The sequence below is a fragment of the Chlorocebus sabaeus genome, chromosome 20 (genome assembly GCF_047675955.1).
Source record: "Chlorocebus sabaeus isolate Y175 chromosome 20, mChlSab1.0.hap1, whole genome shotgun sequence".
In the NCBI taxonomy this organism is placed as follows: domain Eukaryota; kingdom Metazoa; phylum Chordata; class Mammalia; order Primates; family Cercopithecidae; genus Chlorocebus; species Chlorocebus sabaeus.
In genome coordinates, this window is record NC_132923.1 from 44,537,383 (window position 1) to 44,552,040 (window position 14,658).

General features: G+C 39.2%; 1 protein-coding gene across 2 annotated transcripts in view; it reads right to left on the reverse strand.

The window, feature by feature from the left end:
* BTBD8 (BTB domain containing 8) overlaps positions 1-14,658 on the reverse strand; it is a 99,437-nt gene that overhangs the window by 74,918 nt on the left and 9,861 nt on the right. For both annotated transcript variants that reach the window (XM_073008582.1, XM_073008581.1), the window contains exon 3: positions 2,458-2,654. In XM_073008582.1, the coding sequence (XP_072864683.1) occupies positions 2,458-2,654 (197 nt within the window). The remainder of the gene's footprint in view (positions 1-2,457; positions 2,655-14,658) is intronic.

Below are 14,658 nucleotides of genomic sequence, written 5' to 3' on the forward strand. Positions count from 1 at the left end.
ATTTTATCTAACGTTTTTCTTTTAACAACTGTTTATCGTAACTTTGCTTGTCAACAAACTTTGGCCAATAGATCTGGTGAAGATCAGTCACTGGTGACAGAGTCCCACAAGTTGAATTTGGGACAGGTTACATTTGAGATATTTAAGATATATTTTGGCTGGGCACAGTGGCTCATGCCTATAATCCCAGCACTTTAGGAGGCTGAGGTGGGTGGATTGCCTGAGCTCAGGAGTTCAAGACCAGCCTGGGCAGTGCAGGGAAACCTCATCTCTACCAAAAATACAAAATATTAGCCAGATGTGGTGGTCACCCCTGTGGGCCCAGTTACTCAAGAGGCTGAGGTGGGAGGATCACTTGGGCCTGGGAGGTAGAGGTTGCAGTGAGCTGAGATCATGACGCTGTACTCTTGCTTGGGTGACAGAGTGAGACCCCATCTCATTAAAAACAATAAAGATTTAAAAAATAAAAAAATAAGGTAGACTTTAACAGATATGTTTAGTCAGTGATTGGATATGAAGCTCAAAAAAATTACAGAATACCATTTATTTAAGGGGCAGAAAGATGATAGATCAGTAAAAAAGACTGAGAATTGGCCAAGAAAGAAAATCAGGAAAGCATGGTGTCACAGAAAACAGAAGTTTCAAGGAGGGCAGCATTAACAGTATGAAAGGCTGCAAAAAGGTTTATAAGATGTAGACAAAAAAAATGTCTGCTAAGCTGGCAACTAGGAGGTTACTGGTGAACGTGGGGATTTTCCATGGAGTGATGGAGAAAAGAGTCAAAAGGCAGAGGTTCTTTTCACTTAAACTCACAACTTATTTGGCCACTTTAAAGGGTTGCCATAGAGCCACAGCAGAGCTCTAGACTAGAGTAAGAAAACTGGATTTCAAATATCAGCTCTGTCAATTGCTGTGTGTGACCTCAGGAAAGTCTCTTATGCTCTCTGAGTCTTAGAGTCCTATCTGGGTCTTATTGATAAAATCAGTCTGTAACACTTCCTAGGGTTTTATGAGACGAAATTAAATAAAGCATATGAATGATCTACCTCAAGGCCTAGAATGTCTATTCATTCACTCATAAATAGATATGTTGACTGTAATATAACAGGAATCTAACCAGGATAAATCAGATGAGTAATTGTTGCTTTACACACCAATAATAAGATCCTTTAGCCCAACAAATGTTTTCAAATACAATCAATTCTGCTCTAACACTTGTTTTGAAAAAATGAGTTTGATCCAATACAATTCATGTATTAGGGAACATTTTGAGCATAACATAAATTTTGCATTTGCTTAGGTGCAAAATTCAGATGAGAAACACTAAGTTAATGCAGAAAGCTGCACTCAGTTGAACTGAGCCATGCACACACACACGCACACCTAAATACCAGATACCTCAGTTTACTGCATGTGTTATAAGACACACCCATCTATATCTGGTTTTATAAATTCCCATCTGACTTCAGATAACCAACTATTGGGAGACACTTTTCTATGAATATTTTTAGGTTTCAGCATGGTCTGATCTGTCTGAGCAGAGCACCAATAAACTTGGTTAAAGGATGATTAAACAGCAAACATGCCTTGGAAACTAGAGATACGTATTACTTCAGAAACATTGAGAAACCTTCCTCCTCTGGAAGTCATTTCCTTATATTACAGGGTAAGGAAACTACCTTCTCTTCCCCTCCCAAAGATTTACCTTCCAAAGAAAGGTCTTTCTGTCTCTAGAGAAGAGAATGGGAAGATCTGCCAGCAACCTGTGAAAGCTTAAAGTTTCCTAATTTTGGCGTTCCTCTTCTGTGGTGCAATCCCACTGCACGGGCTGGGTAACATCAGGCCCTCACTGCAGTGCCTCACAGAGTTTAGGAGCTGAGAACTGGCACTAAGATGCTCTGCAAGTGATAAATGGTCTGTTCTCTGATCCAGGGACCTCAGGTTTTCTGTCAGAACCTCTCTCTATGCATGCATCCCTCCTTAATATTCTCTTTCCATCAACCTCCAATAACTCACAAGCTGCAACCCTTCTGAAATCCACTTCGACAAGCAAACTTCAGGCCTTTTTCATGGTAAAATGCCATATGTATTATAGTATTTATGTATTTCTTAACCATTTAATATTCATAAAACTAGGCTACCATTTTTATTAGGGTATTAAACAGAACTGACTCTGCTAAAGCTTCTTTATTGCCATAGATTATAATAAGGACAATAACACAGAGGCGTAGTGGCTAAAAGGAGAATTGTGAGTTACGTATGGATTTATTCATAATAAGCCTATCTCCAATTACTTGGGAAAAACTGAGAGTTAACGATACTAGTGTTTTCAGTTCTCCATGCTTATTAAAAAAAAAAAATCAGTAAAGTATATCTTTGAAGTATGCTTTTCTCTAACTGTATCAGAATATAATTATTTTCACGGCTATAAATAAAACTCCATAAAAAATACCTCACCATTGGAAATGAAATCGTCATCTCTGTCACTGATATCCTCTGGAATTTCATGCTTCTGAAGAGAAAAATCAGATGAGTTTTTACACTGTGGAAAACTGATGTCAAGTTGCTTTTGTGATATCCCAGTCTCCACTATCTTTTTCCTAAGAATTTCCTCTTCATAGTTTTTTATGTTTCTGTTTGATGAATATATAATCCTAAAAGACAAAATATAAAATATTAATTAAATAACATTGGTGATTCTTAAAAAGAAAGAATGCTAGTTTCCTTAGTGTGCCACTTTCATATATAATATTAAACCTTCTTAATTTGGACTAACTGAAGAAAGGTCCATCTAAAACAGCAGAAGCCGGCTGGGCACGGTGGCTCATGCCTGTAATCCCAGCACTTTGGGAGTCCAAGGTGGGCAGACCACTTGAGGTCAGGAGTTCGAGACCAGCCTGGCTAACGTGGCAAAACCCCATTTCTACTAAAAAAAATACAAAAATTAGCTGAGCATGGTGGCAGGTGCCTGTAAGCTACTTGGGAGGCTAAGACATGAGAATCACTTGAACCCAGGAGGCAGAGGTTGCAGAGAGCTGAGATTGTGCCACTGCACTCCAGCCTGAGTGACAGAGCAAGACTCCATCTCAAAAAAAATAATAATAATAAATAAATAAAATAAAATAGCAGAAGCCGGGTGTGATGGCTCATGCCTGTAATCCTAACATTTTGGGAGGCCAAGGCAGGAGGATTGCTTGAGCTCAGGAGTTCAAGAGTAGCCTGGGCAATAGAGTGAGACCTCATCTTTACAAAAAATTAAAAAACTTAGAAGGGTGTGGTGGCGTGCACCTGTAGTCTCCGCTACTTGGGTGGCTGAGGTAGGAGGATTATTTAAGCTCTGCAGGTCAAGCTGCAGTGAGCTGTGATCATGCCACTGCACTCCAGTCGGGGCAACAGAGTGAAACCCTGTCTCAAAAATAAGTAAATAAAAATAAAAAATAAACAGCAGAAACTTTGAAAAGTAGTCTATAAAAATGTTAAATGTTAAAAAGTAATATACAATGCCAAAAAATTGAACTCGTGGCTGCCGTTGGCTGCCCACATTGACTGCCACCTCATCCCTGGAACCTATGATGCCTCTGTTTCCCCTTGGGGGAGGTTCCCCGGGTCCTGTTGGGGCAGTGAGCACTGTGTCTGTGGGAGCTGTCATGGATATTTCAGGAGCTGTCTTCTTCCGTGCGAATTCTGTCATGCTTCAGTAAAATTATTCCAGAGATTTGCTTGGAAGGCATTGCTTTTACCAAGATGGCATAAATGGCTAAGGTTCAGCAACCATCAATGGTCAAGTATCCATGCACGTGGCCTGAGTTGATCCCTGTGCCCTTCAGAGCTTGGGATATGAGACTGAAAATGACAACGCAGAATATTCCTGACAGAGAACTATCCTGCGATGTAGAAACAACTCAGGATTAGAAAACTAAACATCGTATGTTCTCACTCATAAATGGGAGCTAAGCTATGAGGATGCAAAAGCATAAGAATGATACAATGGACATTGGGGATTGGTGGGGGAAAGGGTGGAAGGAGGGTGAGGAATAAAAGACTACAAATTGGGTACAGTGTATACTGCTTGGGTGATAGGTCCACCCAAATCTCAGAAATTACCACTAAAGAACTCATTAATGTAACCAACCACCACCTGTTCCCCCACAAACCTATGGAAATAAATAAAAACAAAAAATAATGCCAGCCAGGCACGGTGGCTCACGCCTGTAATCCCAGTACTTTGGGAGGCCGAGGTGAGCGAATCACGAGGTGAGGAGTTTGAGACCAGTCTGACCAACATGGTGAAACCCCGTTTCTACTAAAAATACAAAAAATTAGCCGGGCGTGGGTTGCCTGTAATCCCAGCTACTTGGGAAGCTGAGTCAGGAGAATCACTTGAACCCAGGAGGCAGAGCTTGCAGTGAGCCGAGATCATGCCACTGTACTCCAGCCCAGGTGACAGTGTGAGACTCCGTCTCAAAAATAATAATAATAATAATGCCAAAGAAAGTAGATAATCTAGATGAAATGGACAATTCCAAGAAAGACACAAACTACCAAACCTGACTCAAGAAGAAACGATATCTGAGTAGACCTATTAACAAGTAAAGGGATTGAATTAGTAATCAAAATCTTCCCGCAAAGAAAAAAAACAGAACCAGATAGCTTGACTGGTAGATTCTACCAAATGTTTAATAATTAACACCAATCCTTCACACATTTTTCCAAAAACACAGGAGAGGAAGGAACACTTCCCAACTCATTCTATGAGGCCAGTATTACTAATACAAAGGTGGACAAAGGCACCACGAGGAAAGAAAAACATAGTCCAACATTCCTTATTAGTGTAAATAAAAAAAACCCTCAACAAAATAATTTTAAACTGAATCCAGCAGCATATAAAAAGGATTATATACCATGACAAAAAGATTTATCTCAGGAATTCAGAAAATTAATGTTATACACCATACCAGCAAAATAAAGGACAAAAACCACATGATCACTTCAACCAAAGCAGAAAAATCATTTGACAAAGTCCAACACGCTGTCATGATAAAACATTCAACAAACTAGGAATAAAAGAGAATGTCCTCAACTTGATAAAGGACATCCATGAAAAACCCACAGTTGACATCATACTTTAATGGTAACTGAAAGCTTTCTTCCTAAGCTCAGCAAGGATGTCTGTTCTTAACATTTCTTTCAACATTTTATAGGAGGTTTTAGCCAGGGCAATTAGGCAAGAAAAATAAATAAAAGGTATCTACATGGTAAAGAAATAAGTAAAGCTATCTTTATTTATGGATGACAAATTTGTATATACAAAATCCTTGGAAATCCACAAAAAAACCACTAAACAAGTTTAGCAAGGTTGCAGGATACAGAATCAACATGTAAAAATCAATTATGTTTTTATATACTAGCAATGAACAATCAAAAATGAAATTAGAAAATAATTCCATTTACAATAATATTCTAAAAAATAAAATAGCAGGAATATATTTAACAAAAGAAGTATAAGACATTCATTGAAAGCTACAAAACAATGTCGAAAGCAACTAAATAAATGGAAACACATTTCGTGTTCATGGATTAGACGACTTAATATCGTTAAGACAGTAGTACTTTCTGAATTGACCTACAGATTAAATGCAATCCCTATTAAAATTCTAGTTGACTTTTTTCTGGTTTTTTTTTTTTTTTTTTTTTTTTTGCAGAAATTGACAAGCCAATCCTCAAATTCAAATGGAAATACAAGGGGCCCAGAATAGCCAAAACAATCTTGCAAAGAACAAAGTTGGTGGATTCACACTTCTCAATTTTCTAAGCTTCCTACAAAGCTACAGTAATCAAGACTGTGTGGTACTAGCATAAGAATGGTGGACATGTAGATCAGTAGAATAGAACTGAGTCTAGAACACATATTTATGGGCAACTAATTTTTGACAAGAGTGTCCAGACAATAATACAATGGGGAAACAACAATCTCCCCCATAAATGGTGCTGAGACAACAGAACATCCAAATGCAAAAGAATGAAGTTAGACCCTAACCTCATACCACATACAAAAATTAACTCAGAATAGATCAAAGACCTAAATGGAAAAGCTAAAAGTACAAAACTGTTATAAGTAAATACAGGCATAAATCTTCATGACCTTGGTGTCTTAGATACGATACCAAAAGCATAGTGACAAAAGAAAAGATAAAGTGGAAATCACACAACTTAAAGATGTTTGATTTCCAGAATACCCTAAAAGAGAACCCACAGAATGAGAGAAAACTTCTGCAAATCATGTCTGATAAGAGTCTAGTATTCCAGTATATACACAGAACTCTTAAAGCACAATAAAGAGAACCCAATTTTAAAATGGGCAAAGGATGTGATTAGTTTTCTAAAGAAAATATAAAAATAACTGATAAGTATACAAAAATTGCTCAAGATCATTAGCTATCATGGGAATGCAAATGATTAGCTATCATGGGAATGCAAATGAAAACAATAAGATGCCAGTTTACATCCACTAGGATAGGTACAGTTTTTTTTTAAAAAAGAGGTAACATGTTGAGAATATGGAGAAATTGGAAATTTTGTACATGCTGGTGGTAATGTAAAATGGTACTGTCATTTTGGAAAAGAGTCTGTCAGTTCCTGAAAAGGTTACTATATGACCCAGTAATTACACTCCTAGGTATATAAGAGACTTGAAAATGTATGTTCACACACAAAATTTATACATAAATGTTCATAGAGGATTTATTCATAACAGCCAAAAAGTTGAAATAACCCAAAAGCCTATCATCTGATAACTGGGTAAACAAAATATAGTATATTCATATGTAGGGGAAAATAGGTAACATAGCAGGCCTGACTGCTATACCTTGAAAGATTTAGTTATAAGCTTGGCCCTTGGCTGATATCTGGAAACATGGATTTGGGCAGTATTCTTAGCATTCTCTAAATGTAAAGGTGGCTCACTCTGTCTAAACCGTTTATGCAAGCAATAGTTTATGCTGAACACAGACTTTCCTCCTGGGAGTCTGGAATTGGGGTACACATTGGGTGGGAGTGCCTACGTTACCAGTTCCCAATAAAGAACCCCGGGCATTGAGCTTCTAATGAGTGTCTCTTGTTGGTAACATTTCAGAAGCACTGTCACAACTCATTGCTGGGGAAATTAGGCATGTCCTCTGTGATCCCACTGGGAGAAGACTCTTAGAAACTTATGCCTTGATTTTCATGAACTTTGCCCCACGCAGCTTTTCCCTTTGCTTCCTTTCTCTGTAGTAAATCATAGCCTTTAGCATGACTATACACTGAGTACTGAGTCCTCTCAGCAAATCATCAAACCTGAGGATGATCCTATGACCCCTGATTTATCATATAATAAAATGTTCAGCCATAAAGGGAATAAAGTATTGATACATGCCACAACATAGATGAACTGTGAAAATATCATGTTGAGTTTAGAAAGCCAGACGTAAAAGGCCATATATTGTATAATTCCATTTATATGAAATAACCAGAATAGGCAAATCCTTAAAGACAGAAAGTAGGTTGTTCGCCAGGGGCTGGGTGAAGGAGGAAATAGGGGTGGCTGCTAATGGCTATGGGGCTTCTTTCTGGGATGATGATATTCTGGAATTAGTGATGCTGGTGGCACAACATTGTGAATATATTAAAACCCCTGACTCATACACTTTAGAATGGTCAGTTTTATAGTATGTGAATATTATATCCATTAAAAAAAAAGAGTAGATGGGAGGAAAGGAATTGGTGAGGGTGTGATAGATAATTCTTGAGGAGCTTTGATGTGAAAAGGAGCAGAGCATTAGGGTATTAGCTGGTGGAGTATTAGCTGAAAGCGAAAGCAGGTTAGAAAAGAGTCATTTTTTAGGTAGGGGAGAAAATACCATGCTTAGGTGAGGAGATCTAAGACAGAAGAAATTTTCTGTGGAAAGATGAAAACTGCTGCAACAATGTCCCTGACTAGGTGAAAAGGAATAGGATGAGATCTGGTGGACAAATAGAGGATTTGATTTTAGAAGCACTGACAGTTCATCAGTAATAACAGGGAGGAAAATAAAGCATATAGGTACAAATGCAAATATGTGCATACATATGGAAGAAGTTTGTAAAAGTTCTCACTGCTTTGACTTTCAGTGAAATAAAAAGCAGGTCATCAAAAGTGAGAATGAAGAGGAACGGCTGAAGGTTCAGAAAAGAGGAAGTATAAAATGATACTCCAAGAAAGTGGGAACTCCAATAGGACTAGGGAAATATAGGTGATTGGCCACACACTATGGCTCATACCTGTAATCTCAGCACTTTGGGAGGATAAGGTGGGAGGGCTGCTTAAGCCCAGGAATTCTAGACTAGCCTGGGCAACATAGCAAGACCCCATCTCTACAAAAAATAGAAAAATTAGCCGAGTGTGGTGGCATGCACCTGTAGTCCCAGCTACTCAGGAGGATCACTTGAATGCAGGCATTCAAGGTTACAGTGAGCTATGATTACACCACCACACTCCAGCCTAAGCAACAGAATGAAATGCCATCTCAAAAAAAAAAAAAAAAAAAAAAAGAGGAAATACAGGTGATTGCATGTAGTATGACTAACAGCACTAAGTGCCTACTGGTGGTTAGCATGACTGTGTGTTTTTACAGCCACATTCAGCTGTGTGAATGTAGAAGCGGGGAGGTCAGAGTTGAATGTAAGATTTGGAGTTTTGACATACAAATCAAATTCAAAGGGAACAACAGAGCTGAAATTGTATGCCAAGGGAGTAATACAATGATAGTGGAAGGCATTTAAGCTGAGTAAGGAGGGAAATGAGGACGTAAGAGGATAAAAGAAAATTTAAATGTAGGCTGAGCTTGATGTTTCATGCCTGTAATTCTAGCACTCTGGGAGGCTGAGGCGGGTGGATCACTTGAGGTCAGGAGTTCGAGACCAGCCTGGCCAACATGGTAAAACCCTGTTTCTACTAAAAACACAAAATTAGTTTGGCATGGTGATGGACGCCTGTAATCCCAGCTATTTGTGAGACTGAGGCACAAGAATTGCTTAAGTCTTGGAGGCAGAGGTTGCAGTAAGCCAAGATCACGCCACTGCCCACCAGCCTGGGTGACAGAACAAGCCTTTATCTCAGAAAAAAAAAAAAAGTAGTATGATTAACTATACCAGGACCTGCAATTAATGAATTTAAGTCCTAAAGGGAATAAGCTAGAAAGACAGGAGGTAGAAGTTAGAGAGTAAGATTCTTAGACTTAAGATGATGGGGGGCTGCAGTTATTGATAACAGCACTATTTAGGATTTGACATGGCAGTGAGTAGTTGAGGTAGAATGGATAACAAGATTACTGGAAGACAGGAATTGCAGGCACTGAGAGGCCATGTTACTGGAAACATCATCTATATAGCAATTGCAATTACTAAAACATATGCTTAGGAAAATTGACAATAGTAGCTAAAATCTTTATGGAAGGAGGACTGAACTGGTGGTCTGTAGATGACTGTCCTATGGTATAGACTAGTAAAATGAGATTCAATGATAGGGGAGTAAGAAGGAAGGAAACAATGACATTCATGAGTGTTTAAAATGTACCAGAATTTTGGTGTTATTCAGGTATAGTGAGGCCAACAGATCAGGAGACAATTGCCATTGAAAAGATAATTTGTTAGTTATAATTTACAAGAGGAGGGGGCACACCATGCAGGGCCACACAGGGAAGCAACAGGGTTGGTCAGAAGGAGCAAGGGGAAAGCATGGACAAAAGCCTTTATTGGGGTTTTCAAGAGAAGGAATAAGCAAGGCAAGGTAAGCAACTGAACGGGATCAGGACTGGATTGTTGGAATAACGTTGGCTGGCTCTGGCCTACAGGAGTGATCCCTACTTGTCTGGTACTTGGCTATAGGGAGATTAGGGGGAAAGAATATTATCTCCTGGAATATAAGAAGCAGATAGAGAACGTGGATATACAGGTAGGTATATAGGTGGGTCCCTGTACTTAGGATTGGCTGGTTCACAGGCAAGTCATTTACTATATCTAGGAATTAGCGAACCCTGGAAGGGGCAGTCTTTTCCCCCAACCCCATCAGCAAGACCCCAGATACCAGAAAGAAAATACAACAAGGAGGACACCTATTCCAACCACTGTCAATCCTTGTAGTATAAGGAATGTGGGAGAGACAATGGCCACCACCAGAGAAAGCTTGCAGAGGAAATGATTTCCTTTGTTCTGTGCTGTTTTATGTACTTAGCTGATTGAGACTTTATCCTGGCATCTTGTCCAGCTCTTGATGTTAAACTAAACATTCAAAGGTCCTCCCTCTTTTCTTTACCTTTCACATGCATACACACTCTCACAACAATAACCAGGTTAGTCTTCTTGGGAAATCAAAGATTTTTATGATCCTGAATTGAATTTTAATCATGAGGTCATAAAGCAAGCACAACTTTCCACTGACAATCATTTGAGCTATATCTGAAGTCACTGCATATAAAACAACTTTTCAAAGGCTGTATTTCACACTTAACTCAAGTGCACAAAGTGCACACCAAAAGGCTACAATAAGTGGTACCATAAAAGACTATTTCAAGATCTTTATCCATGACTTAAAAAGAAAGGATGTGAACTGAAGAGACTTACAAGGACTGAATTTCACAAAGCAAAAATTCAAGAAATTATTTTATCAGAATTTTCACTAGAAGAAATTTTCATGTCAACATTTTCCATTGTACTCCCTTCCTTTTGCCTTCTTTTCATACAGACAAATGTCAAAGCAATCTGCTTTGAAAGCAAAAAAAGGGTACATCACAAGTGCTTTCTATGTGCAAGACACTACATGAGGCACCAATGGAGATGTGCACATCAATGAGACGATCTAATCTCAAGGGGCTTACATAATCACAGACACACACGACTAACCTAATACAAAACAGAATATGATTAAGTGCTTAAAATAGAGCACTGTGAAGTGCTATGAAGCACACAGCCAGCTACTCCAACTACTTTCTTTGAAATGAGAAAACTGAGGCTAAAAAACAGTAAAACAAGATAATGCACAGCCAGAAGGCAGATCTGTCTTACTGCCAAGTCCAGTGCTTCCTCCACTCTCCCATACTGGGTCTAATTCAATCTTTTCCAATCACTTTCAATGATAACAAATAAAGGACATCATTGATGTAATGTCTCCCTTTCTCTAATGTATAAAAATCTGATCTATGCCAAGGATCTTCTTTTAAACATACACTCAACAGCTGAAGAAGTGTATAATTTCATAGCACCTGCTATTATGAATAATGCAATAATCATGAGCTCAAAAAGCAAGCACAACTTTCCACTGAATCATTTGAGCCATATCTGCAGTCACTACCTATAAAACAATCTTATTCGGTGCTTACCATATGCCCAGGCCACTGTGCTAAGTGCTTTATAACCATCACATTTAACCATCACAACACCACTATAAGTATTATTAATGTGCCCATTTTTCAGATGAGGAAACTAATGGTAAGTGATTAGTCTAAGTTCACACAGAAGTGGTAGAACTGGCTTCACCACAAAGCTTGTTCTTATAACAATTCTCTATTACCTACTAGGAGAAAAAAGTGTATACTTTAAAATTGATATTTTGGCTGGGTGCGGTGGCTCACACCTGTAACCCTAGCACTATGGGAGGCCAAGGTGGGCAGATCACCTGAGGTTGGGAGTTCGAGACCAACCTGAAAAACATGGAGAAACCCCGTCTCTACTAAAAATACAAAATTAGCCAGGCATGGTGGCACATGCCTGTAATCCCAGCTACTTAAGAGGCTGAGGCTGGAGAATCGCTTGACCCGGGAGGTGAAGGCTGCAGTGAGCCGAGATCATGCCATTGCACCCTAGCCTGGGCAACAAGAGCAGAACTCCTGTCTCAAAAAAACAAAACAAAACAAAAATTGGTATTTCAAACTCAATGATGAGCATATAACCTGTACTGAAAAATGATAATGATTTTCTACGTTGTACTTAAAGTATCTGCTTAAATTATAGTATATTATTTTAATGAACACAGGTACCCGAAGTTAGGCAATTTTCCATTTATGCTTTCCATAGGAGCTTCACACATGAAACAGAAACAATAAAGAAAAAAGTCATTAAAGCAACTGCTAAAGCATAAAATGAATAAGCCAATCACATAAATACACTTAAAATATAATTATCCAAAGATAATTTTCTATACTAATGTAAATGTCATTTTGATTATAGGCAAAAACCACATCAGTAAATAACTAAAAGACTGGCATCTAATATAAGGACAGATATCCCAGAAGTTTTTTAGACATATAAAAGATACATAAGGACATAAAAACACAAAAATCCAACTGACTTCTCATAAAAGTCAAAACAGATAAGTGGCACTGGCATTAAGGACAGACATACAAACTGGTGGAATAGAACTGAGAAACCAGAAATAAACCCTCACATTTATGGGTGAATTAACTTAGGCTGCCATAATGAAATACCACAGACTGAGTAGCTTAAACAACAGAAATGTATTTCTCAGTTTTTGGAGGCTAGAAGACCAAGATGAAGTGCCAGTATGTTGGGTTCTAGTAAGGGCTCCCTGGCTTCCAAACACCATTGCCTCACTGTGTCCTTGGATGGCAGGGATAGAGTAAGTATGCACACAAGCTCTCTGGAGCCTCTTCTTTTTTACTGTTCTTTTTTTTTTTTTTTTTGGAGACGGTCTCGCTCTGAGGCCCAGGCTGGTGCAGTGGCCTGATCTCAGCTCAGCTCACTACTCTGCCTCTGGGCTCAAGTGATCCTCCCACCTCAGCCTCCTGAGTAGCCAAGACTATTAGCTGCACACCATCACATCCAGCTAATATTTTGTATTTTTGGTAAAGATTGAGTTTTGCCATGTTGCCCAGGCTGGTCTCAAACCCCTGGACTCAAGTGATCCACCCGCCTCTGCCCCCGCAAAGTGCTGAGACTACAGGCATGAGTCACTGTACCCACCCTAAGTCTTCTTATACAGGCACTAATCCTCATGAAGACCCCACCCTCATAAACTCATCTCAACCTACCTCCCAAAGGCCCGATCTCCATCTGCTATCACACTGAGGGCTAAGGCTTCAACATATAAATTTTGGGTGGAGACAACTGCAGTCCACAGCAATGGGCAACTGATTTTCAGTAAGTGTCTAGACAATCCGAGGAAAAGAAGGGAGAGGAGGAGGAAAAATTGGTGCTGTGACAACGGCATATCTGCATACAAAAGAATGAAGCTAGACCCCTTCCTTACATGATACATGGCAATTAACTCAAAATGGATCAAAGACCTACATGTAAGAGCTAAAAATATAAAAACATTAAATTCTTAGAAGAAAATATAGGAGTAACCTGGGCATCGTGGCACATGCCTGTAATCTCTGCTACTTGGGAGACTCACTTGGGCCCAGGAGTTAAGAGTTCAGCCTACGAAACACAGCAAAACCCTGTCTCAAAAAAATATATACATACACACACATACACATACACACACACACACACACACACGAGTATATTAGTTCGTTCTCATACTGCTATCAAGAACTACCTGAGACAGCGTAATTTATAATGAAAAGAGGTTTAATTGACTCCCAGTTCCCCAGGCTGTACAGGAAGGCATTTCCGGAAGCATAGCTGGGGAGGCCTCATGAAACTTACAATCAAGGCAGAAGGCGAAGAAGAAGGAAGCACGTCTTACATGGCCAAAGAAGGAGGAAGAGCTCTAGAGAACAAGGAGGAGGTGCTACACACTTGTAAATAACCAGATCTCCTTAGAACTCACTATCACAAGAACGTCAAGGGGGATATCCATCCCCATGATCCAATCACCTCCCACTAGGCCCCTCCTCCAACACTGGAGATCACAATTTGACATGAGATTTGGGTGGAGACACAAATCCAAACCATATTAATGAGTAAATCCTCAAGACCATGGATTAGGTAATGGTTTCTTAGCCATCACACCAAAAGCACAGCGACAAAAGAAAAATTACATAAGCTAGACTACATAATTTTTTTTTTTTTTTTGAGATGGAGTCTTGCTCCATCACCGAGGTTGGAGTGCAATGGTACAATCTCAGCTCACTGCAACCTCCACTTTCTGGGTTCGGGTGATTCTCCTGCCTCAGCTTCCCAAGTAGCTGGGATTACAGGCATGCACCACCATGCCCAGCTAACTTTTTCGTATTTTTAATGGAGACGGGGTTGCCATCTGTTGGCCAGGCTGGTCTTGAACTCCTGACCTCAGGTGATCTGCCCACCTCAGCCTCCTAAAGTGCTGGGATTACAGGCATGAGCCACTGCACCTGGCCTGACTACATAAGAATTTAAAACTTTTGTGTCATAAATGATACCATCGTGAAAGTGAAAAGACAACCCAGAGAATAGGAGAAAATATTTATAAATCGTATTTGTGATAAGAGTCTAACATTACAGAATATATAAAGAACATTTAGAAGTCAATAATATAAAGAGAGCCCAATTTCAAAATGGGCAAAGGATGTAGATAGTTCTCCAAAGACATAAAAATGGCAAATAAGCACATGATAATATGCTCAACATCATGAGTCATCAGGGAAATACAAATGAAAACTACAATGAGATACCAGTTCACATCCACAAGGAGGATAATAA